General features: G+C 38.8%; 1 protein-coding gene across 7 annotated transcripts in view; it reads right to left on the reverse strand.

Annotated features, from left to right (window-relative positions):
• Positions 1-442: 442 nt before the first annotated feature.
• FRMD4B (FERM domain containing 4B) overlaps positions 443-27,281 on the reverse strand; it is a 365,056-nt gene continuing 338,217 nt past the window's right edge. For 5 of the 7 annotated variants that reach the window (XM_055414297.2, XM_055414298.2, XM_055414301.2 and 2 more), the window contains 12 exons: positions 26,801-26,877; positions 25,107-25,245; positions 24,484-24,625; positions 23,219-23,352; positions 23,004-23,123; positions 21,463-21,691; positions 19,192-19,248; positions 17,259-17,406; positions 13,630-13,749; positions 12,012-12,823; positions 7,835-7,967; positions 445-3,844 (listed from right to left, as the gene is read on the reverse strand). In XM_055414297.2, coding sequence (XP_055270272.2) covers positions 3,724-3,844; positions 7,835-7,967; positions 12,012-12,823; positions 13,630-13,749; positions 17,259-17,406; positions 19,192-19,248; positions 21,463-21,691; positions 23,004-23,123; positions 23,219-23,352; positions 24,484-24,625; positions 25,107-25,245; positions 26,801-26,877 — 2,232 coding nt within the window. In that variant the 3' untranslated portion in view covers positions 445-3,723. Of the gene's footprint in view, positions 3,845-5,172; positions 5,262-7,834; positions 7,968-12,011; positions 12,824-13,629; positions 13,750-17,258; positions 17,407-19,191; positions 19,249-21,462; positions 21,692-23,003; positions 23,124-23,218; positions 23,353-24,483; positions 24,626-25,106; positions 25,246-26,800; positions 26,878-27,281 lie in introns of all 7 variants that reach the window. The other 2 variants (XM_088831932.1, XM_055414295.2) reach the window with 2 other exon arrangements.

Genomic DNA, 27,281 nt, shown 5'->3' on the forward strand with positions numbered 1-27,281 from the left:
CCATGTCCAGTTCTAACTGTTGCTTCCTGACCTGCATACAGGTTTCTCAAGAGGCAGGTCAGCTAGTCTGGGATTCCCATCTCTTTCAGAATGTTCCACAGTTTATTGTGATCGACACAGTCAAAGGCTTTGGCATAGTCAATGAAGCAGAAATAGATGTTTTTCTGAAACTCTCTTGCTTTCTCCATGATCCAGCGGATGTTGGCAATTTGATCTCTGGTGCCTCTGCCTTTTCTAAAACCTGCTTGAACATCTGGGAGTTCACAGTTTACATACTGCTGAAGCCTGGCTTGGAGAATTTTGAGCATGACTTTACTAGCGTGTGAGATGAGTGCAATTGTGCGGTAGTTTGAGCATTCTTTGGCATTGCCTTTCTTTGGGATTGGAATGAAGACTGACCTCTTCCAGTCCTGTGGCCACTGCTGAGTTTTCCAAATCTGCTGGCATATTGAGTGCAGCACTTTCACAGCATCATCTTTCAAGACTTGAAATAGCTCAACTGGAATTCCATCACCTCCACTAGCTTTGTTCGTAGTGATGCTTTCTAAGGCCCACTTGACTTCACATTCCAAGATGTCTGGCTCTAGGTCAGTGATCACGTTATCGTGACTATCTTGGTCGCCCGTACCAATCCCTAAAATCAGGCTTCAGCATCACTACTAGAAAGATCTCATGTCGCACAAAACTAAGGTATTATTCACGTCCCCTTTCTTCTCACCACTCTTGGCCCCCATAGGACTGATGATCATTTTAAGCTACTCCAGCTGATCACTTTTGTTTCTCCCTCATTGCATTGTAAGCTTTCAGGAAGACATTGTATTTTCACACCAAAACTTTTCTACTGTACCGAAGAAAGGTATTATTTCAATTCTGAAAGTTCTTAAGGACTGACATTTGAATCTTTGTTCCTAAAAACAGGCTTTAAACTAATAGTTCAAAACAATTCTGGAATCTTTATTGCTTAACATTAAGATTTTATGAATACAAAGAAGGACCTAGGATACTTTTCTCAAACAGAGAAAAAAATTAAACATCCAGGAAGGTGAGGCAATTTTTTTCAATCCACCTTGTAAAACAAAGATCTTTATGAGGTAGATCAATATATACTGACAAAAAGTGAGGCCCAATATGTTTTGGTGAAAAAAGTAAGTTGTAAAAGTGTACTTGTTATATGATGCTGTTTTTAAAGAAACTACTATAGGCATAGAAAAAAATCTGAACTGATATACAATAAATTAACAATTTTATCTGGTAATGTTAGGTTATAGGGCATGATGGTGCTTTTATGTCATATATTTGCTTCATGTTTGAATTTAAAATTTTTAATATGAGGGTATGATATTTTGCAATAAAAAACATATCAATTTGATGTGTTTAAAAATTTACCTCTCTCACTTTTTGGTTATTAATAAGCGTATCAATAATGTGGTTAGGAAGTGCTTTTCAATAAAGATGAGAGGAAAATCATACAGCAGACCCACTGTGCCTTCAATTTCTGTAACTTCTTTTCCTAGTTGAGAGCCAAGGTTTATTTTTTTCAAGGTATACCTGCAATTCTGAGCATATCATTTAACAGGAAAATAAATGATACCTTATTTCCACGTAAAGTACTTGTACAGAAATACTAATCTCCTTATATTTCACTTCCCACTCCCGTTGCCCCATTGCATGGGGTTAAAAGATAACAGAAATATATTCCTGAATGCAAAAGACCTGTTTGCCAGTCTGCAAAGCTAGAGAGAATGACTTGTTACAAATAAACAACATTCGTAAGATTAGGAAGCCTAAAAATTTGCAATGGTTATCCTCCATGAGGCAATAAACTACTGTGTTTCACCCATTCTAAGACACAGCACTATTTTATATCTCACTAAGAAAGAAAGAAAAAAATTGCTAATTCAATTATAACACGTTAGTAGTTAAAAGATGCACCCTGATTTTGAAGATGTGAGTATGAAAAAATGGCCGTCTTGGAAACCATAAAATACAGTAATAATATCACTAAAAATCTGCAACCTTCACCAGCCTGATTACTTGAAATAGAGCAATATCAATTGCTTTGTGTGAGCCCTGAACATAAATGGAAAGATACATAAACATTTTTAGTAGCACACCTTCAATTTATTGACCTATGTTAAAAAAAAATAGGTCTAAAAAAGTCAGAACAGTAAAAGAATACGCAAAAGGGTATTTCTGTCTCTAGAAGGCTATACAAATATGGAAAAAGGAATAAGTTATTTGTTTTCATGTCTTTTTGTTTTCCAAATATTCCCCCCCCGCCAAACTTCATTTTTAATGATACAAATGACTGAGGACCAGTTTAACAAATCACCTTTATGTATATATTACATGCTTTGGAATATAGATAGAAAATGTCCCCAAAAAGTTGTTCAGAAACTTCTCTATTCACAATATGAACAAGAAACTTGTATAAAAAAGGGGGAAGGAGCACCTTCTGTGGAATTCTGAAGCAGAGTAAAGATGACTAAAAAGATTCATCTAGAATATGGAAATATCTGCTTAAAAAAAAAAAAACGAAAACTCCAAAACATCCTACGATAAACCATAGCGAAATTAGTTCTTTCAAGGAAAGTATGAGGTAGTTTTAGCCTCATAATTTAATCTACTGCAGCTTGGAGGGTTTTCGTTTTTGTTTTTAATGAGTAATCTTGCTTTTGTCACTTGGTGACTTAGAACTACCTGGGGAATCCAGACAATATGCTTATTTTTCAAATGTTCACAATTTTAAGGCACATGATTCATAGAAAATGATGTGGGTTTTGTGTCTTTTTATTGTTGCTGTTTTTCTTTATATTGTGTTAGGTTCTTTCTGTATCACCTTAAAATACTTTTCCAAACTCTTGGTTATAAAAACTTTCCATATCAAGTCTGCCATTGCAATGACAGCCATGCTGGAGAGTTACCAGCCTGAAGAATATAGCTCATGCCGTTGGCATAGAAAGGAAAAAAGGAACTCAGTGATATTGTACCTTAGAAAATTCTCCAAGCAGAGTTTGTCAGTTACTCAGTGGGCTGCTTCATTTTCCCCAATCTGCTACCGTAGTTATATTACAGGACAATACGGACGTAAGTCTTTCTAGAACCCATTTTGTGGTGCTTATGAAAACCATCACTCTTGATAACAGCCTAAAAACATTTACACTCATTCAGAACTTCATGAAAATCCAGCTTCTCTTCAAGTAATTTTCCAATACTGTCTGAATTGTTCATATCTGGGTAGACACAGTATGTAATTCTTCGTCAGCTCACAAATTCAAACTTTCTGATGGTGAGCAGTGACTAAAGCGCTTCCAGCTTCCCTTCTCTCATCATCCTGAATTGTGCTCTGAAATTTCCCCTGTCCTTCTTTCCTTTGGGAGACCCTGAATGCACTTTTCACAGTTTTGAGGTCTGCCTTCACCCACTTTTACTCCCTTACAAAGTGCTTGCTCTTGGTAAAGGCCAAGTCCTCCTCGGCAAAGGTTCACACGTGGTCTTGACCTTGCTCTGTCAGGTGAACATCTGGACTTGGAAAGGCAGGATGTCATTCAAGGGCTTTGTGCGGCTTAGTGTGTGATTCACTTCTGGGGCCAGTGGAGTCCTCCTTTCCACCTCGGATGCCTTCAGGTCTCTAAAGCCTATGGCCTTCCAGGAAGACGAACACATTTTGCAAGGCACACTAGTGTGAGAATGCAGTGCTTGGTCAAGAGGCCCACCCGCAGTTCAGACTAATGTTCCGGGCTTGGAGTCTTCATGCCAGAAGAGCCTCTGCTCACTACTCTCCAGGCTGTCTTCCAGCCGGTTTCCATCTGTACCGTCCAGTTGACCGGTCTCTGTGTATGGTCTATGAAAGGAAACCAGAAAAGTTACAACTTGGGGTTATTTTTGTTCCCAGAGTACAAAGGTTACTACACTCAAAGAAGTTAGTAGAAACCACGGTTAAGAAAATGGTTCAAAACTCCAAAATAAGGCAAGGGACGACTGTGCATTTTTTTCAGTGTCATACTAGAACATGGTCTAACAGGCCCATGCAAGGAGTATTTATTTCTCTTGAGAAACAGACTTTTAAAAAAATATATATTTATTTATTTGTTTGGCGGCATCAGGTCTTAGGTGCATCATGCAGGATCCTTCACTGTGGGAGGATTCTCTAGTTGTGGCACACAGGCTCTAGAGAGTGTGGGCTTTCGTATTTGTGGTAGGTGGGCTTAGCTGCTCCGCAGCATGTGGGATCTTAGTTCCTGGACCAGAGATGGAACCCATGTCCACTGCATTGCAAGGTGGATTCTTAACCACTGGACCACCAGGAAAGTCCCGAGTGACAGACTTGTCTTTCATTTACCATGGATGAGTACCAAGATTAAGTTACATGTTAACTTGGGGGGGTTCTGTATGGGAGAAATACACAGTAACCCTCTGTCTAGTAAAAAGATTATGGTCATAGTTTCATTGCCCAGTAGGATATTAACTGCTTTGTGTCAACTGCAGTAATCTTATCTCAGTACTCTCTCTTCTGGTGTGTGAATTCAGTCTTCTGAATTCTCTGGGAATATCTTTACCATTCTGTTAGTTCTCTCATGAAGGAGTTAAATAAATCTTTCACATATGCTCATTTTCTGTTTGTGTGAGAGTAGTATTTTCGATTTTTGAAGTATTTTTGACAGTCACCCTTTAAGCATTCTTCAAATTAAGAAACATATACTAGATGTTTTTCTTGGAAACAAAGGAATATATTTAAAGGGAGGCAAGGGTACCTTGGGACATTTTACATCCCTAGGGTGTATGGGTCAGGTGTAAATTAAAACAGCATCACATAAGATCACAGGCCCATTTGGAAGGTATTAAATACATCCAAATGTGGGCATCCTGGTATACACACTGTTCCAATAAGCAAAACCTCATTCCTGTAATAGTAAGTTAGAACAGGTTAGATAGTTAGTAGTTTTCTTTTTATTTTAAATCTCAATGTCCTTTAGTACAGGTGAATAAAAAGTCCTTTGGAAAAGAAGTTTGGAAAGAAACACTATGCAAAGCCAGGTATTTAGTGGGTTTTTCTTTTTTTTTGGTAACACAAAAACAAAGGCAGATTTCTGTAACTTCACACATGAGTCAGAACAGGCAAAGCCCCTGCTATGCAAGAAGCAACACACAGACTGGAGGCACTGTACTTACTACAGCTGGCTACACTTAAAAGAGAATTTATAACTGATCTCATTTCTGGAGACACAACCACTCTCCGGGACAGAAGCCCTTGGTTTTGCCTAGTAATAGAGTTTGATAAGGAAGGGGATGGGAAATGGAAAACAGGAAGTGAAAGAAAAAAAATTATTTAAAAACACAGTTTGGAGCAGCAGAGCCAAGAATTTGACACATACTAGCAGCACAAGAGACTTCAACAATTCTAACTTTGGAAAGTTTATGGGGCTGATAGTTGTACTACATCATACAAGGAAAAAAATTACTTGTATCAATTTGCAGCTTTCTATCACATTATTAAGCTCTGGACACTCTGAGGAAATACATAATACATGCTTCATTTTAAAAAACAAACTCATCTATGACTCAATATTTCAGATCTTTAAGGGCTGATCTAAAGCTTTTATCTTTATCTTGAAACCCAACTTTTCTGTTATTTAAAAATTATATTGTCATTAAAAAATGGCATGTGATTTTAGAGCAAATTTCTGAAGCTTTATGAAGGATTATTATGCTTGGCTTATTAATAGGTTGAGTTATATTGATCAGACTGTTTCATAATAAAACTAAAACCCTAAACAGACAAATGGGCAGAAATAAGCATTTCCATAACTCTCTGTGATAGGAGGGTAAGTTGACAAATCTTTCTAGAAAGCAGGGGTTTAAAAAATATGCTTTTCAATTTGATCCATTAAACCAACTTACTGGAATACATCCTGAGAAAATAATCTGGAATTCAGACAAATATTTGGCTCAAACGTTCTCAAAGGCATTACTTACAATTAAAAAAAGAAAGGAAATTTAGAAGTCATTTAAAATCAAACTATGGGGAATTGTTAAATAAATACATAAAGTATTTACTGAGTGGAATACCATATTGGTCACATAAAACAATGCTTAAAGAGATTTTTTTTTTAAAAAGGAATATACATGTTGAGATATTAAGTAAAAAATTAGGGTGTAGAATTTCATGTATAGTAAAGGATATAAAATTGTATATATGATATCATTATGACCATGTTAAAAATGAATACAGAAAAATGGGGGACATGTGCCAGAAATGTTACTAGCTAATATCTCTAGATGGTGGAATTATGGGTAAATTATTTCCTACTTATTTATTCCTTTATTATTTTCCTAGTTTCTACAATGAGCTCAGATTATGTGCACATGCACACACACACAATAGGGATCTTTAAATAGTTTCTAATTTCCTGTATATCATGCCCCTTCTGACACCAGACACTGTTATCAGGCCCTCTTGGGCTGGCTAAAGTAGGTGGATGAACTTTGTAAAATGTTTAACACTTCTTCAGTCCAATGAAAGTGGTGTTTAGGATATTAGAACCGTCTTATGCCCTGAATGGTTTGTTTTATATAGTTTCTAATTCAGTTAACAAAAAGTCAAAGTATGCAAAGAGGAAAATGACTTGCAAATGTATTATATAAAGTGATTAGAACTGAATTGAAAAAATTCAGCTCAAATTTTGGGCCTAAGTTTTCCTGCTCCTAACGCATTTACAAGCATTATTTACAGAACTCCAAGCTCTCTGATGTCCTCTGAAGTATATTTTCATTAAAATTCTATTTTGAGCACACCCTTTGTTGAGTTGAGACAATTGGCCTGATATTTTAAGCCAAGAAAAACTTTAGCTAAATATGGAGAAGAAAAACAAGGCTTTTGGGGTTAAATATCTCCAATTTGCTTATAACACTGAGTGCTTTAATAAGAAAGTAACCTCAAACTCACCAGTATTCACCTTTAAAAGTTACAGTCTATGGAAGCCTCCTATGCCTGAAGTAATCTGACTTAAAGAAAGCAAAATTAAACTTTTCTTGAAACAAAACCAGAAAGTGCTTTACTTCTTGGCACCAGAGGTACAGATTATATTCTGGAAGAAAGTGACTGAGAAAAACAAAAGCTTCAATTTTAACTCCTCCCATGTATGCAAAGAACTGAAAAACATAATCCAGAGTTTGCAATCTTTTTTAAAAATCACATTTTAACAAACTCTCTTTGTCTATTTCCTCTAAATGTTTACAAAGGAGTACTATTACAGACACACAGGACAGCTGGCTGCGTCTGTTGCTTCTTAATGAACACAGGGTCAGACACAAAAAGGCAGCAAATGTTTGAAATCAAGCCCACCAACTGTCTAGGAGGAATGAACAGCGTTTTCTGGCATAGAGATATTTTTCCCTGTCAGGTTCCAAGAGAGTCTTAAACGGGTATATCAATAATATAATTTCAAGTACAGCAATTAAAAAGAACCCTTCAGACACAGAACTTAAAGTATAGAATTCTAAGAGGGTCAAATTTGAATGAGTGGGATTAAATATTAACAAACTCCTTTTTAAAGGGCTAGGTATTTTTAGCTTTGTTGGCCATAAGATCTCTGCTGCAACTACTCCCCTCTGCCCTTATAAGTACAGAAACAGCCATAGGCAACAAGTGAATGAATGATCATGTCTGGTTTTCCAATAAAACTTTATTTATAAACGTAGGTGGCAGTTGATTTTAGACTATAGTTTGCCAACCCTTAAGCTAGATTACTTAGTGTTCATAAAATAAAACTGGATTCCTGAGTTCTTTAGATCAGGAACAGGGTAGTAAAATTTTTGAGCATTGCTCTCTTACCTGCCTGGAGAGGGTAAAGGATTATAGATGTTGCTATAGCAGCTGGTGTAGGAAGAATGTGCTGGGATCTCATATTCGGATAGCCCTAAGGTTATCTGGGTCCTCCAGTTCCCAGAAGCATTTGTGGAAGACACTAGAAAGAAAAATGAAAACAGACAAAATTAGTGGGACTATTCAAAGTGAGAACTGTTTGGGTCATTCAGATGCATGTTATAATCAGCTGCGTGCAAAGTCAGTCTTAAAAACCAGTGTTTGGAATCAAGAGAGTTCCTATTCCAATTTGGTCACTTACTGGCCATGTGACCTTGGGCAAACAGTTTATCCTCTTTAAGCCTTAATTTCTTCATCTGTAAAGTGGGGACAATATAAATATATTCTGTACAGGGACAATATCAGGATTAAATAAGCTAGTTAGTGCGAATATTTAGCACTGTGCTTAGCAATAAATGATAGCTATTATTATTAAAAATGTGAGTTGTTAATTGAAAGATATGCTATAAAAAATAACCCAAAAGACAAGCCAGAAAAAACCATTTTCATATACTAAAAGAATCTTCCTAGTCTCCCAGTAAGGCTATGGTGGCTGGATAGCTTGATAGGTTTCAATTGTAAAGGTTAGATGACAAGTTTGAGTTTCTCAGAGACTTTTAGAGGAAATGCATTCTATACATTGACTTGTTGAAACTTGCAGGTTCTTCACCCAAAGGTGGTATCGAACACCAGTAGGATCAAGGCACGTTTTTGCCTTTTTTTAAAAAAGTTTGGGATTGAGGCAGGAGAAAGGTAAATAGTATAGGAAAGATTTCAGGAAGAAGAGATTTAGTTCTTCTGAGGGACTCATCTAGAACAAGGCAAGGATCTAAATAAAAAGGAATGAAATAATGCCATTTGCAGCAACATGGATGCAACCAGAGATTATCATACTAAGTGAAATCACAAAGATATGATATCACTTATATGTGGAATCTAAAAAAAATAATACAAATGAACTTACTTATAAAATAAATAGACTCACAGACAGAGAAGACAAACTTATGGTTACCAAGGGCGAATGGTGGGGGTGAGGGATGAAATAGGAAACTGGGAGTAACATATATATACTACTGTGTATAAAAACAGATAAACAAAGACTTATTATATATACAGCACAGGGAACTATATTCAATATTTGATAATAACCTATATAGGAAAAGCATCTGAATATATATATACACATATACTTAAGCATAAATATATATATGCATATGTAACTAAATAACATTGCTATACACCTAAAACTAACCCAACACTGTAAATCCACTATACTTCAATTTAAAATTTTTTCTTTAAAAATGGTAAAAAAAAACAAAATTAAAATAATGCAAGGGCATAACATGGGAGCAAAACCCAGTGAATGCCCCATTGCTGGGCATTTGCTGTCCTGTCTCAATACTTTGGCCAACTGATGCAAACAGCAGACTCATTGGAAAAGACCCTGATGCTGGGTTAAGATTAAAGGCAGAAGGAGAAGAGGGCGATAGAGGATGAGAAGGTTGGATGGTATCACTGATTCAATGGACATGAACTTGGGAAAACTCCGGGATATCGTGAACCACAGGGAAGTCTGGTGTGCTACAGTCCATGGGGTTTGCAAAGAGTTGGACATGACTTGGCGACTGAACAACAACAACTCTAAAATGAGCCCTGCTCCATGCCTCTGTGCAAAATGCCATGCATGTCATCCAAGACTCAAAAGTCCCACACTGCTCCTAGAGCCTCCCAGCTCTCCTCTGATCCCTGTTCTTGGCGGCCAACCTCCTCCTCTCTTTTATAACCACAAAGCACATGTGATAAGTGTGAGACTAACACATTTCAAAACTCATCCGTAGTCCTGGATGCCACAAGGATTTGACTCAAGGGTGTAAAAGTCCCACTTCTAAGAAGGTTTCATAACTCTAAGTCAGGCGGTGAGGCGTGGTGGTTGGGATAGCAGAGCAGGAATAGAATTCCTACGGGCAGGGTCATTTAAGCACTCTAAACCAGAAGTGCCTCATCTGTAAGATTAGGGTAATAATAATAAACATAGCAACAGCGCTCATTACACAGAACTGTTGCGTACACTTAGTGAAAGAGTACACATAAAGTGCTGAGCAGGCCAGGCGGCACAGTGTTAAGTTGCCAATAAATGGTGCCTGTCCTGACTACTAAAACTGAGTCACCCAGAGAGCCTTTAGGTGGCTAGAAGGGATTACAAAACCCCTGACTGATTCGGCCCATTAATCGGAAACTTCTCTCTCCATGAGAATGATGCGTGCTTGTTGAAACACACTTCCGCAGCTATAGAATGTGGACAGGGATGAGGAAAATTCCAAAAGGCAATTCTGAGAGCACTAATTCCATCCCTCTAATTCCTTAAAAACGTGATGCCTTTTGCCCTATGGGGTCAAATCGAGATGCTTATCAGAAAGGCTCACACCAGGAAGTATTATCTCCATTCTCACCTTTGCCCCAGTCCTGAGCCAATGGCCTGGAATGTTGAAATTTCTGCGTTACACCTGCTTCTCCCTGGCCGCAGTGGTTAAAGAGATGATGGGGTAATTTACCCCAGCCCTGTGCCCTGATGACCATCCACATGCATCTCAGTCCTCATTCTTTTGTTTCTGAAAGTTTCTCATGTCACACCCTGAACCTGAAGGGCAAGAAAGCCCTTCTCTACATCAGAGCCACAAATAAGAAGTAAAAGTACAGGAGGCTTTTCATGTTAGATGTGGTAATAAGTGGGAAAGTCCAAAGTCTCGCACAAATAGCAGAACACTAGAACCCAAACAGAAATCTCCATGGAAACGCCTTTTGTCAACTTTAGGAAACTTTTAAAGGAACAGTTTTCACTGATGATCACACAGTGATTCAAGAATCCCTGAGCTATGTCTCACTAAGGTGTCATGCTTGAGACGGGGGCAAGACGCACGACCTCAGTATTTTTCACACAGTTCCTGTTTCTTAGAGCTTTAATATTGCTTAACATTCATACATTCGTCTGGTTGCTAACTAAACTGTGAACTCATCCAAGCCACGAAATGGCTCAAAACCGGCTCCTCAGCATCTTGGACATGCCTGCCATTTTGCTGAAGAAGTGAAATGCTCAACAGACTCTCCTTTTAGGCCCCCAAAGTCAATGCATGGAGAGAACGCCTCTAATCAAAATGATCTTTGAAAGTCCCTTAGATCGGCCATAAAGTGGAGTATATATTATTACTGAATTGAGTCAAGACCTGCACAATACTTAGAACAATGCCAGGAAGAGTGCTTAGTAAATGCCAGCTCCAGTGAGGTTTAGAAGTCTCATGCATGGACCGGAGCATTCAAAATGAACTGCCTTTTAGGTGATCCAATTCCTCACAGTGAACAAGGAAGGATGTATAATCCTGATGATTTTCTGTTTACCTGAAGGGTTTATGTTATTCTTTCAATGTATCAAATCTCTATGCCATGAATACTTTATATTTATTGAAGGAAAGTTAATTTGCAATGTTGTGTTAGTTTCAGGTGTACAGCCCAGAAATTTAGTTTTTATATACACACACACACACACACACACACACATATTGGGCTTCCCTGGTGGCTCAGATAATGAAAAACGCAAGAGACCCGGGTTCAGTTTCTGGGTTGGGCAGATCCCCTGGAGAAGGGAATGGCAACCCACTCCAGGATTCTTGCCTGGAGCATTCCATAGACAGAAGAGCCTGGAAAGCTAGTCCATGGGATGGCAAAGTTAGACATGACTGAGAGACTAACACTTTCACTTTTCATATATATTTATTAGTGTTATTATTTCTTTCTCAGAATCTTTTCCTTTATAGGTTATTACTTAAATATTGAGCAGTGTTCCCTCTGCTATCCAGTAGGCCCTTGTTGGTTATCTATTTTATACATAACAGCGTGTATTTGATAATCCCAATGCCTAGAACACTTTAAAGAGATGTGCCTGTCAATGGAAGACCCAGAAAAGGTAAAAATACATGAAAGTCCCCAACCCAGGGAAGGTTTATTAGACTTGAATCTGCCTCTCCACCCAACGGCTGCCGCTTGTCTGACCTTGGGTCCTGGTCTCATGCACCCTTGAGGAGGGTGGTTTGGGGTGGCAGTGGGGCAGGAACAGGGGGACATGAGGAAGACGCAAGCTGGATACCATTCTTACCTGAGGAGTAGGAAGACGCGCGGCTGCTGGGAGAACAGGGGACCTGTAGCCCGGCAAAGCCCAGGCTTCTCTGTGAGCCCCTGTCTGAGTCAAAGCTAGTCTGGGAGCTGTGGCCCTGCTCCTTCTGCCCGGAGGCCCGCTGGTACCAGCCTCGGAGGTGCTCTGCCACTAAGGCCTTGTGGATGTTTTTGGTGATGTGCTCTGACTTGGCAGCAGCCTTTCGTGGCAGCCGCAGCGTGGCATACGGATTATGGGGCACCCGGTCGACCTCGTCCTCGTGAAAGGACCTGCTGCAGTCCCTGGGGCGGTCGTATCCATAGTGGGCGGACGCCCGGTAGGAAGGATTCACACTGTACTGTCCCTCCGTGTCGTTCTCGTAGACATAGCCGCTGGCATAATAGAGGTCACACTCAGCATAGGGCGTGTACCCGGCAATGTAGTAGCTGGAAGAAGGCTGCTCCTGACTCTTGGAGTAGACGCCATTCCGCAGACTATCCTTGTGTGCCAGGTTGGGCATGCTTCCCGAATTGGAAGTCGAGACGTTCTGTTTCTTGGACCTTCTGCGACCCCGGGAGCGAGTGTCCAGCGTCTGGGTGGTGTAACAGGGGCCGGCCACAGGCGTGGTGCAGTAATACTCGCTGCTCGACTGGCTGGTGTAGGAAGAGCCGTCATCCAGGATTTCGGTGCTGCTGCTTCTTTGGGATTTGGAGAGGGAGAAAAATGGCTTTTCGTGGTCCATCTCGGAAAGCAGGTGAGACTGAGACTCAAGGCTTCCACTCCGCTGGCGGCAGTGCTGAGATGAAGGCTCGGGTCTGAAAGAGGAGAGAGAGGCAAGCTTGCTAAGGACAAAGAAGGATCTGAGATAAGGGAAAAGGACATCATGTCGAATGAGTTGATAGTTCTTGAACTGCAATAGAATTTTTAGGTTTTTAAGGCTGACCCACAACAGAATTCACTGGGTTCACATGGTCAAAATGAGAAAGAAAGAGGTTTTGTCATTGGGCAGTCCACATTCCTCTTTGAAAACAGAGGCGCTAAACCGATGATGGACAACCTGAATCAAAGCCTAAGAAAAACCCACATGTCCTTTTTCCCAACAGGATAGCAGGATGCATAGACTAGGGTGAAGGCAGCATTCATGAGGTGAGGAGGTCGGGGGCAAAGCCTGGCTAGGCTACTGGAGATCTCTGGGTTGACTCAGCTCCATCACTTCCCAGCTGTATGAACATGGGCAAGATATTTAACTAATCGCCCTCTCTTTAATGTAAAACAGTACCTAATATCTCCAATCAGACTTCTGGGGATTAAATAATAAAGGACATATAAAACAGCACAGCCTTCAAGTAAACACTTCAAAATGTCACTGCTGTCACACCATTGAATAACAGAGAGTAATGTCTGGTTGGGAGAATTAAGGCACAAAACATCCAATATCTACCTAAGCAAAATATATTTTCAAGAACATTTTCTTGGCTGATATATTTGTACTATTAAGTGCATAGAAAATGTAGAGCCATAAAGTCCTCCTGCAGAAAGTGATTAAAAACACAGCAAAGTGAAACAAAATCTTAGAGCAAAAGTCAACAGAGACAAAGCCACTAGAATGAAGCTCTCTTACTCCAAGTGGCTGCTACTGTAGGCGTTCCGGGTGAGAACGGGGGTGGTGGGCATGCTCCGTCCTCCCTGGGGCCGCCTCTCCAGAGTTTTGTAAGGACTGCTGTGTGTGGACAGCATTTCTCTGTGATGGGAAGAAAGAAATCAGAAAATGATGAGCCTCCCAACATTCCTGGAAAATCTGTAATAAGATGATTAGAAACTTACTGGAAGGGGAGAGATAAATTAGGATTTTGGTAATAACACATATATTACTATATATAAAACAGATAATCAACAAGGACCTACTGTATAGCACAGGGAACTCTACTCAATATTCTGCAATAACCTATATGGGAAAAGAATCTGAAAAAGAATAGATACATGTATGAAAAGTGGAAAAGTGTTAAGTCACCCAGTCATGTCTGACTCTCTCCAACCCCATGAACTGTAGCTCGCCAGGCTCCTCTGTCTATGGGATTTCCCAGGCAAGAATACTGGAGTGGGTTGCCATTTCCTTCTCCAGGGGATCTTCCCAATCCAGGGATTGCATCCATGTCTCCGGCGTCTCCTGCACTGCAGGCAGATTCTTTACCATCTGAGCCACCAGGGAAACCCCAGATATATGTATATTTATAACTAAATCACTTTATTGTATACTTGAAACAAATACAACATTGTTAATCAACTATACTCCAACATAAAATAGATACCCAACAAGGAACCACTATATAGCACAAGGAACTAGACTCAATATTTTGTAAGAACCTATACGGGGAAAGAATCTGAAATAAATATATCTGAATAACTGTTGATAAATGTATATATAATTATATATATGTATAACTGAATCACTGTGCTATATGCCTGAAACAAACACAATAGTGTAAATCAACTATACTCCAACTAAAAAAAAAAAAAGAAAAAAGGAAACAGGAAGCTGAAGGAATGGGAACATAAAGAGATAATTGGGAAAATTGCTTTGTGGTTTAGTATCCGAGTGCATCTTAGATGAGTCTTAGGGGAAGCACAAGTGATCTGACTCTGAGTCATAAATATGAAGGAAAAAAATGAAAAGACTTTTGAAAAAGAGTGTATTGAATAAAATAGATTGAAAGCAAGAAGAGCAGAGGGAGCAAGTCCTTTTTCTGTAAAAAGCCCCATAGGAAGTATTTTTGGCTTTGCAGGCTATCCCAATGATTCAGCTCTGCCCCTGAAGTAAGAGAGCAGTGTAGACAATATGTATGTGACTGGAGGTGGTTGTGTGCCAATCAGATTTGACTGTGGATACTGAAATTCAACTTTCATATAATTTTTATGTTACAAAATTGTCACCAAAAAAATTAGTTTTTTATTTCCCTTCCAATTATTCAAAATTCTAAAAACCATGCTTAGCTCACGGGAGATACAAGAATAGGTCACAGGCCGAATCTGGCCAGTAGACAGTCATTCACAGCATTCTTAAATTGCTTTGTCCACTTCCCAGCGCCGTGAGAACACAATTTGGAATTATTGTTTTAATTAAAAGCAACTTCGATTACACCTCACTTACTACAAAAGCACGGCAAAAAAGTTTAAAAAAAAATACTGTGTTTATACCTTTAAAAACAAAAAATTAGATCTTACTATAAATTCTCTTTCAAAACCCACTTAAGGAAAAAACACAACTTGATCTAACATTTTATGTTGCTAAATATTCACTCACTGTTATTTTAATGAGTGTACAGCATTCCACCAGAAAGACTGACCTTGATTTACTTAAACAATCCACTAGTTGAGCATTTGGGCTGTTTTTATTTGTCATTAGTATAAACAATGCTGTGAGATAAGCATCCTGTAGTTAATTCAAGAGGAAAAACTCCTAGAAGTGAAACTGTTGGATGAAAGAGCAAACACATCTTAAGCTATAGGGGATGGAGGCATAATAATTTTTTAAGATAATGATTTTCCCAGTTATGATTCCTTTTGCTGAAACAGCTTTGTTTTCCCTGATATAATAAGCACACCTGCCCGGTGCTGACAGGACTTTCTTTGGTGATGGACATGAGCTCTATCTGTGCTGCCCAGCATCACAGATATCAGCCACATGTGCCTATCAGGACTTGAAATGCGACTGGTAGGACTGAAGATCTGAATTTTAAATTTTATTTGCTTTTAATTGAACTGGACACCACAGCTTTAGACACCTGGATCGCTATTGTTTAAGGCAACGGTTCTTAGAAGCTAATCTACAAAGGGGCTAATATGAAATAAAGATTTTCACTGGTCTTTGACAAATCAGAAATATAACGAAATGTTGGTTCTCTTTTCGTAAGTGAAAAATCATTTCATCTAAATAATCCTCTTTTATTTTGAGATTAATTTCCATCTTTCCTGATAAACATGTTGGCTAAAATCACATCATAGGCTTTGCAGTCAGGCTATGTCGGTTCAAATCCCAATTCTGACATTTACTAATTGATGAACCCAACAAGTGATTCATGCTTTCTGGTCCTCAGTGTACTTACCTGTAAATGCTAAGGATGGTAGTAATACAATGAGTGTTTTCTTATGACTAAATTTGTTATTATATATTAAACACTCGGAACAGTGTCTGGCACATACTATGTGCTCTGCTGCTGCTAAGTCACTTCAGTCGTGTCCGACTCTGTGCGACCCCATGGACTACAGCCAACCAGGCTCCTCCATCCATGGGATTTTCTAGGCAATGGTACTGGAGTGGCTTGCCATTGCCTTCTCCAACTAAGTGCTCAACAAATGTTAATCTTATTATTACTACAACAATGACTGTATTTGGGATATGTGTCATATTTTCATAAAATCACAGTGCTATCTGTGTGAACATACTAATTAGGCAAAGTAAAAAGCTGGTAATCCTATCTTGGACCCAATTTAAACAGACAAACAAACAAAAAAAAACCTAGTAGTGATCCATGCAGCTAAATTCTGGGAATCACTGGTCTTTCATCTTTTAAAAAGTTATTGTCCCAAAAATATTTACTTGAGACACTTGAGAAGAAGTTACAGATTAAAAATGTACTCAAGTCCCATTTTCCTTTGAAAGATTATAAGTCAGTTCTATTGCCTGGTAAAGTGAAAGTGAAAGTGAAACTGAAGTTGCTCAGTCGTGTCCGACTCTTTGCGACCCCATGGACTGTAGCCTACCAGGCTCCTCTGTTCATGGGATTTTCCAGGCAAGAATACTGGAGTGGGTTGCCATTTCCTTCTCCAGGGGATCTTCCCAACCCAGGGATCGAACCCCGGGTCTCCCACATTGCGGGCACATGCTTTACCATCTGAGCCACCAGGGAAGCCCATTGCCTGGTAGAGTTGTATTAAATGTTCCTGAGAGCTTGGGTGATGAAACAGAACTTTGACACTATATCCAAATTCAGATTTTTAGTTAATGCCTCTATTATTTAATACAAACCAAATAGACTTTAAGGAAACAGCCAAATATTTTTTAAAAGACCTCTTTAAAAACATTTCCACTTGCTACCAACAACAAATAACTTGGTTAGATTCTACGCTTGATTTTATAAGATAACCCTTTCTGAAAAAATAAACAGGATAACACAAAAATAGGTTGACTATTTTGAAGAAAAGATCTTACAGTGGTGAGGCATTCACCTCTCTGATGATCTGTCTTCTTACCTGGACTGCCTGGTATCCACAAACTGTTCATTGATGGATGACTTTCTGAAATGTATTCTCTCAATACCGAGAGACTTGGGAGGAAGAATTCTTGGAGAATGAGGTACTGAACTTGATCGCTGCCCAGCAAGAGTGAAGGTATCGTTGGCTATAATAAGTGAATGAATAAATAACTAGATAAATAAAAAAGTAAACAAATGCCTTGACAACATCTCCCTCCCCCAAATAAAGTGGAAGATCTGTCTGGTGAGTAAAATGTTCTTCCAAAGAATGTAATTTTAAAAGTGCATAAGTTCCAGGAAATGTATTTTTATATTTTACACAATAGAAAATAGAAATTACTGAATGTTCTTGTGGGAATGGAGCCAACTTCTGTCAACTCAATAGGAGCCACTTTGAGCACATAAATCTCTCAGGTGTATTGGGTGATGCTTTACAAGAGTTATACCACAGAAAAATCTCAGTGTATAAAGGGCCAAGAGGAAGTTGGCCTGTAAAGCTGGACTGGATCAGTTTTGCCCAGCTTTACTTTTAACATTCTTAGGTCTCCTTGGCTGACCAAAGACTCATCCTATCACTGACAGGGATGAAACTGATTTTTGATGGGTCATTGCTGCTGCTGCTGCTAAGTCGATTCAGTTGTGTCCGACTCTGTGCGACCCCATAGACGGCCGCCCACCAGGCTCCCCCATCCCTGGGATTTTCCAGGCAAGAATACTGGAGTGGGTTGCCATTTCCTTCTCTGATGAATGAAAGTGAAAGTGAAGTCGCTCAGTCATGTCCGGTTCCTAGCGACCCCATGGACTACAGCCTACCAGGCTCCTCCGTCCATGGGATCTTCCAGGCAAGAATACTGGAGTGGGTTGCCATTTCCTTCTCCATGATGAGTCATTAGGGACTTGTTAATGTCTCTCACTGATATTTGTATTTTCAAAGAGGAGTGGAAAGCATGACCAAACCTCAGCTAAAAGGAAGAGTTCTGAAATGGAAGACTTTCACAAACCATTCCATTTGGAAGACGATAAAGCAGTAGGGTTTAGTGGCTTCCTGAATTCTTTAAGTCACATCAAACAGATAGCCAGCTCCCCAGATTAAGCACAAGGAAGGGATTATAAGGAAATATTCTGCCACTTGATATGAAATCCATTCCATCATGAAATGTGCTGAACATGGGTCATTACAATAGATAAGATCTACTTCTAGGAAACCGACACAGTAAGATGCAACACAATTTCTAAAATATGCGCTTCTTCCTAAGGAAAATAAACTCCCACTTATTTAGAATAAGTAGACAGTGAAAAATCAAAGTTTCCATTATTTCCTGGTACTGTAGTGTAGCCTGCACAACACTCGTTTCCTGGTTTTGTTATTAGACACCAAATACATAAGATGTCACCACTGGACAAAGCTGGGTGAATGACTCTTTATTACTTTGCAACTGCCTGTGAATCTATAGCTACTTCAAAAGCTGAAAAAAAAAAAAAAAAAGAAAATGCTGCAGAACCTTACAAATCCTTATCAAGATACCTATTTACTCAAGTTATGGTACTTTGATTCACTGAAGTCATGTGACTTGTACGGTACTATATTTAATGCTGAACTAACCTGTGTAAAGGGAGGCCTGGGTTTGATCCCTGGAAGGGGCACGGCAATCCACTCCAGTCACTTGCATGGAGAATACCCACGGACAGAGGAGCCTGGTAGGCTACGGTCCATGGGGTTGTAAAGAGTCAGACATGACGGAGCGACTAAGCACAGCACAGCACAACCTGTGTAAAGGCTAATCTTAACCCCTTTCCCAACCATTCTTCATAAATGTAAGCTACTGATTCTACTTTTCCCAAAAGAGTAATAAATAGGCTTTCCTACTCAAAAACTTTCTTAGTATTTCAGAATATGTAACATTTTAAATTGAAAAGGGAGGGCTACTTACGATCATCATAGGTGGTTGTGTCAGACAAGGAGCTACTTTCTGATGGGATGATGTCTTCTGTGAACAAAATAAACTATCTTTAGTACAATAGTGCCTTTGGACACCCCTAATAGTTCAACAAAACAATTCTCAATGGAGTGCATCTTATTTTTTGACATTCTAGACTGGGTGATTCTTTATTGGGGGGTGCTGTCCTTGGCACTGTAGGATCTCTAGCCTCTACCACTGGATATCAATACCATCCCCATCCTCAGTTTTGACAATTAAACACATCTGCAGACATTTCCCAGGGATGCAAAATTGCTGCTGGTTGAGAACCACTGAAATAAACAGACCTGGATTCAAAGCTTGGTTTTGTCACTTATTGGCTGGGAGACCCTGGGCAAATTACTTAATCTCTCCAAGCATCATATGGCTCAACTCCAAAATAGGGATGAGAATAGTACCTGGTGTTTAGCACTTTGGTGAGCGTTCGATGACATAATAGATGTAAAGCCCTTGGCCTTGCTCCCGGTACAAGACAAATGCTCAATAAATAATAACTATACTTGTTACTTTGGTTAACTACATACAGCATTCTAGTGAAAGAAATCTGGTGGTTGGAAACGTCCATAAAAATATGATTATTACTGGTGCTTGTCAAACGTTACAAAATGGGTTTAGCAAAAAGCAACATCTCACTTTGCTGTACAGCAGAAACTGACACAACATTAGACTCCAATAAAATTTTTTTTAAAAAGTGACATCTTTGATGTCTTGATGTGCTTTGGCAAATCTTTCCATATTCAGTTGTCAAGGATGGGCAAGGTTACAGGCAAATATGACACCTCAATGTAAGCTTCGAAGCCATTATGAAGTGAATCTCCCCATCCAATCTAAAATTAATCTCTATCAGAGCCAAGAGGACTGTCGCTTAATGGGACACATGGTAGAGCTTGAAGGCGAGATGCCAGTATAGTCAGCTGTCAGGCAGGCTTTAAAAATAATCCACCCGATATATACTCAACCATTGGCATCAGTGCTGCCTAAATGTCAGTTACTGTAAAGGATAACATTTGAATCTTACACAGTTGGAGACGAATGGGCCACAACAAATGGCTATCAAAGTTAAGTGACCTGCTCACCACCCATCTCCTATAGGTCCAGAATGTGGCCACCAACGAGGCCAACTGGATTTTGCATTGAGTCAAAACCATCCTAAATTCCCCAGCTGTAGCTGACGAACACTTGTGTTTTGATGTCCATGCATTCACTTACCAAAAAGCCATATCTCTGCTTTTCAAATCATATGCCCTGAAGCTGAGTATACTTTAAACCTCATTATCATATTTTGTCAATTCTAAGATGTATAATTAGTTGATATCCCAGTTAAAAAAAAGAAAAAGTACTGATCATAACTGTAATGCCTCATCTAGTATAAGAATTATCCCAATTTCACAGATGCTTAAATGGGGGGGGAAAGTCTTGGAATCAAAAGAAATAATCATATTTCAACCAATGATCAAGGCTAAAAATTATTCTAATAAACATGGAAGGCCAGTTGGACTTGAAATCCACCTAAATGAGATTTTTCAGTTTAACTTTTTTCTGAATATTAGTTTTAGATACGTGATGTTGAGAATTTTGAAAATACTGAAGAGAATTAAGAAGAAAATTGACATGAAATTCTACAACTATTAATATTTTTGAACTCTTGCCCAACCAGTCTCTATGTGTACATATTTATACAATGTCAGGACTATGTTTTGGCTACAATTTTGTATTCTGCCTTCTGCATTTCATAATACAATATGGACATATGTCCATAAATAGCCTCCATAAATAACCATAATTGTAAGAGTTCTTTTCTATCCATATATATCGGATAGGTCCTTAAAATATATATATATGGTCTGCTGAATTAAAAATCTCTGAGAAATTATTATGTAGGACCCAGCTGTCTTAATACTCTTGTGTTTTCAAATATATTTCTTGCAATGACATCAGGCCAGTCAGAGGTGAATCTCTCTTATTGGGAACCAATATTGCTGTGTAAAGCTCTTTCATCCTGAAAATTAAAGCAATGCAATAGTATAGTATTACAACCGTGAGAAGGTCACAGAAAACCAAGTTAACATACTTGCAAGAATGAAATTCTGAATCATTTTTATCCTAAGAAACTTAAGGATCAATCCATTCTTTTCTCTCTCATCAAAGAACTGGTTTGGAAACGGTACATTCCATCAAGAGGATTGACTTAGGTGACTCAAAAAAACCTCACTAGTTACTAACCTGGTAAGATAACTGTTGCTTTCTGGCTGGGTTTCTTTCCACATCTAATGCGGTACTCATTTATAGCATTTTCAATCTCCTGAAGCTTTTTCACTGCATCCGTGTAATCCTGCTTTCGTTTTTTCTTCACGGTTTTGCAAAGGTCGGGCTCACTGGCAAGCTTCTTCGCAGCCTCAACCAGCTTTTGTTGTATTAGGAAATTGCTCTCCAGTTCTTGCAAAGCAGGATCCTGCATTCACATGATGATATTGCTTTATTTTTACGGACATACACGGTCACTCTCATATGTCCTGGATAATAAAATTTCTCTTTCTCATGCATTCTCACATCAGATGCTCTTTGTAAATGAAATCTTCCTAAGTTTTACTGCTCAGGTATTCTCAAACACTTTTCTAGAAAATAAGACCTCCCTCCTCCATTTACTTTAACTTAATAGTCCAATTCTCTTTCCTTTTCAAAGAAGGGAATTGACCTTCCATTCATTCAACTGGTTGGATGAAGATCATATTTTTCAAGAAGGGATCCTTCACCCAAGATTCATAGCCAGAGAATGTTATAGTCATATGCACAGCTTCAAGAACAGATAAACTGAGATTCCCTTCTTCTTTCTGGGTAATTCCTGGTTGCACAGCCCTGGACATATTACTTAATTTTTAATGCTTCAGGTTTTTTTTTTTAACTTGTAAAATGGATGCAACATCCACCTTATGAAACTATGGTGAAGATGAAAGGAAACAATGTATGTGCATTGCTTAGCTCAGAGCTGGGTATACACTGAACACTTAATAAACAGCAACGCTAACTTTATTATTAATGGCAACCACTACTATTAAAGCCAGTTCAGTTCAGTTCAGTTCAGTCGCTCAGTCGTGTCCGACTCTTTGCGACCCCATGAATCACAGCACACCAGGCCTCCCTGTTCATCACTAACTCCCGGAGTTCACTCAAACTCATGTCCATCAAGCTGGTGATGCCATCCAGCCATCTCATTCTCTGTCCAAATTTCTACAAGAAACACGAATAGGGTCATAGTATCTGATGACACACAAACAGGAAAGTATTCTCTATATTGGCTAACAAATCTTTTAACTTTATTATACCTAAAGTGCTATCCATGTGTTATCTCACTGAATACTCCTTGCATCTCTCAGAGGGAAGAACAATCATTACCCCCATTTTATTGATGAGAAAACCAGAGAATTGAGACTTTAGAGAGGTCAATGATTGGCCAAAGGCTACTTGGTTTTAAGTGGGAGACTCTAGAGCTGAATTCTTAATTCTTAAAATAATGTTTCTCAATTTATAAATACTTAAGAGTTCATTTAATACTCTCTCTGTTTGGAGGAGCAAAGTCATGAGAACTCAGTTTTAACTAAACTGCATGAAGGAAAGAATTCAACTTGGTCTCCGTGATCACCTTTAACTGGTGAGATAAAAATGTACAGCAGTAACTCAAAAACCAAAGGAACAAGTCAGCTACATTCAACTGACAGCTTTTCTGCCTCACTGTTGATAGAAGTGCTCAGAACTGGGGCCCATACCTCTTCACTTGGCAGCAAGTTGTCATCTAATTTGAATGTGGTACCTATACGCCTTCTGACCTGCGGAGGTTTCTCACCTACATTCAGAGGATACTCCTTGGGCATTTTGCCTGTGAGCTCCTATAAAACAGGACAGAACCGAGAGGGAGATTACTGACCCTGGCTGGAACTGTCAAACACAATTTGAAATGTTCCCCAAAGCAGAAGACACTCACGGCCTCCCGCAAACAGATCTTCTTCAGCTCTTCAACTTTCTTCAGGAGCTTTTCTTGCAACAGTTTTTCCTTCTTCTTGAGTTCAAGGATCTTCTCTCTCTTTTGCTCCTCACTGACTTCTGAGTCTTGGGAACCTGGAGGTGGGGTGGGGATGGGGAGGTAGGGCAGGGAAGGTTTATACAGGCATGTTTCCTTCCTTTTCAGAGGACAAAGGATTTTTAAGCCAAACCTGCTATTTAATAATAGTTTCTTTCTTTTCTCCTTGTTTCTGAACATAATAAAAGGAAACTGGAGAACATTTTCTCATGCTTCTGGGCATCTAACAGAACCTGGTAATAATATATGCCTTTTGCATTTCGGTTCAGTCATTTGGAAAGCAATAATAAAATGTTTAACGTTTCAGACACACTCAATGAAAAAAATTCATTTTTCTGAGCGGAAGAGAAGGTAAGATGTTCCTGGAGATAGTTGTTTGGAATGTTCTTTTGGAAAGTAAGCAAGGCAAGGGGATATTCTGTGTTTCAGATTCACAAGCTGACAATGGGATTTAGATGAGAATAGTTTTAGTGAATTATGTATACTTTCGCTTCAGTCGTGTCCAACTCTGTGTGACCCCATAGACGGCAGCCCACCAGGCTCCCCCATCCTTGGGATTCTCCAGGCAAGAACACTGGAGTGGGCTGCCATTTCCTTCTCCAATACTTAGTGATACTCTCATATAAATGTCTGCAGAGTAAAGGTTTAGGAGCAAAAATCACTTTGGGGGTGAGATGGAGTTCAAGGATTGTAATCATGGTTGATTTTATGGTAAATGGAAAATTAGACAATTGTCTGTATCCAAAACTACATACTGGAGAAAGAAAAAGCTTCTGGACCTGATGGGGAGAAAATGTTCTTGCAAGCTACCCCGAGGCACTCACTGTCTCAGCCTCTAGTGTTAATTATACAACCTGAACTTTATAACTTAACTTGCTTCATATTCTTTTAAAAATTAATTTCAAAATTGTATTCAAAACTGCTGTATACTTAGGTTCTCTCATATGCTTACTTATTCCAGAAATAATGGGTTAAAAGATACATTTAAAAGTGGTTTACAACCAAAAAAAAAAAAAAGAAGTACATTAAGATACAGATGGCTTGCACGCTCTCTAATCTAAAAATATTACCTGATTAAATGCAACAGCTGTGCTGAAATTTTTTTATCATTAACACTTGAAGTAATAAAATAGGCTTCATTTATTAAAATAAGTAAATAAATATATTACCTGAGGAAATTAAACTGCCGTTGCTTGCCATGATGAACTGGCTTTTTGCCTCGAGTGTCACCAGTTTGGAGACCCTTGGTGCTCCTGTGTCTGTCAAGTCCATTGCGATATCGTCTAAACTCCTGGCTGAAGGGATTTTTGCCTAACACAACATGGAAAGGGAATTCATTCAGTTACACCTATTTTGAATTAATAAAATGATTCAGTTAATACAGAATAAAAATGTCAACACAAAGGATAGTACAGAATTTTTATATACTATAGTGATACTTTTCAGGAAAAAAATTCAGACTTCCGTTTTGTCGCTAAAGTGTTTTATTAATCACGCATGATTCTTCCTCATGGTATAGTTCAATCATTAACATTAAAAAGTCATGAGTGCACACACACACGGATGCGTAAAAGTTGGCAAATCTTACAACTTTCAGAGCAGGCTCTATGTTGCCCATCTGCTAAACATAAGAAAAATTAAAACAACTGGTAGTAAAGTTAAAAAAAAAAAACCAAGACTAAAGAAACAAAAACCCATGAGGTTGCATCTTTTCTAAGAAAGTTTATCTTCTGAACGGAAAGTAAACGAGGGATGGGACTTTGCCCTTGTAGAAATACTTTCAGTTACTTACTTTGCTTTGCTTCCGGTCCAAGTAAAACTGATGCTGACTAATTGCCATTACCCAGATGGACTTGATGAGAGAGGAGTTCGCATACCACGTTTGCACAAAGAGGCCACTCTGCCCAAAGGTTCTTTTGGATACTGAAATCCTAAAAGATTAAGGAAAGCACTCATGATTTGTTTCTGGCCCAGCGTAATATCAAATGTACCCAGTGGGTAACATCGTAACAAAGCATTCCTTAATTGTTTTTCCTCTGCCACACCCTTGCCTTCAAGGATCAAGCTTCTGATTTTCTCCTTTTTATGAGAAAGCCAATCACACCTGGGTAATATCTTCTCGTATAAGCAGTATATTAAACAATACAAGCACACATCTTCAAAAGCAGATGAGAAAATGGACAGAGTATTAGAATAGACACATGTACATGCATAACTGAATCACTCTGCTGTACACATGAAACTGCCACAACATTGTTAAACAATATGCTCTAATGCAAAATGAAAATTTAAAAAGTAATTAAGAGAAAATGATTGTTAATATGTCAACCATATAATATTTCAGAGAAACCTAAGTCTAGTAGGCTTATGTACATAAATATAAACATTCTATACTCTGCACAGAAGCATGATACAGGAAATAATAGAAATTAAAAATTATTTCAGAGCAGATGAGAATTAGCCACGTTGGAGACTGTACTAGAACCATCAAATTAAAGACCACAGGATGTGCGACCATCACAAAAAGGTGAGAATAAACGTGTTACTTTAAAGATCAAGCAATCACACCCTGTGGGATCAGCACCTTCCTCCAAGGAAAGACAGCATCTCAGATCTAGGTTTAATTGTCTGGCTTTGGCACTATCAGCGGATGAACGTAATAATATTGTCTGATAATATGCACGTCCAAAACTGGCCCAGATTACTGCCTATGTACTGGATGAAAAGAGAGAGGGTCAGAGAAGGACAGAGCAAGAGAAAGAAAGATGGGGGCGGAGGAGGCAGACACTGTGTGGGGGTGGGGGAGGCAGACACTGTGTGGGGGCGGGGTTGGGGGGAGAAGAGCACCAATGTTCCTTGTAGGAATCTGCCTTATATCTTCAGGTCATCTTTTTGCCACAGCTGTTTCCTCCATCCCTCTGATCTCCAAATATCCATAAACTTATATCTGAAAAGCAACCACTGAGGGCTGATAAGGAATTCTTTTGAGGAACTTGGAGAGCCTACAATCTTGACTTTAATTCATGTTGATAATTTAGGAACTTTTTCTTTTTAAGTGACCAAGAATACCAAACTTAAAAATGAGCAAAGGATCTGAATAAACATTTCTCTAAAGAAGGTAGACACATGACCAATGAGTCCATGAAAAGACGCTCCGCGAGCAAACCCAAACCATTATGAGTTATCACTGCACACCATCAGGATGGCTATTTACACACACAGACACACACAGAAAAGTAACAGATATTACAGGACGTGGAGAAAATGAAACCATGCAGTTTTAGTAGGGATGTAAAAGGGTGTAGCTGCTTTGGAAAACAGTCTGGCAGTTCCTCAGAAGGTCAAAGAAAGAGTTAGGATTTGATCAAGCAATTCTACTCCTAGGTATGTACCCAAGAGAAATGAAACCATGTGCACATGAATATTCATAGCAGCATATGTGGCTAGTCACCGGACCCATACAGAAAAAAAGGCTTTTATTCTCACCTCCGTGGATCGTGAACTTCAACAGCAAATTTTTTCTCACGGAAATATAAGTTCTCCAGCTGTTTCCATTGGAATAACTAAGGAATGAAAACAGAAATGCCACACAGCTTTAATTAATGTTAACTTTTATTAAGTCTAGAAATCAGCTTAATAATAAAAAAAATCAAGAATTAAGATTGAGATTAGGCATGCGCCTTTTTACAAACCAACTATAGCGTGAAACCACTTTATTCCTTCTTTTGACAGTAATCTTCACTTCATCACTGTTTCTTGAACAATCAAACCAAGCAACTGTGGGGAACATGCATACTATTTTTCCTTTGACTCAACTAAATAAAAGAGTAAGGAAATTGTAGATTCCAGTAAGCACATGCCTTCTGATCAAAGATGTTGACTTCATATTTAAATGGAAAGAGATTTCAAAGGGATGTTTCAGTAAGACCACAGATTAAATTTCAAAAGAATGCAAAGTGAAAGTAAA

Source organism: Moschus berezovskii, chromosome 24, assembly GCF_049115385.1.
Source record: "Moschus berezovskii isolate FMDL1 chromosome 24, NW_MosBer_1.0, whole genome shotgun sequence".
Taxonomy (NCBI): domain Eukaryota; kingdom Metazoa; phylum Chordata; class Mammalia; order Artiodactyla; family Moschidae; genus Moschus; species Moschus berezovskii.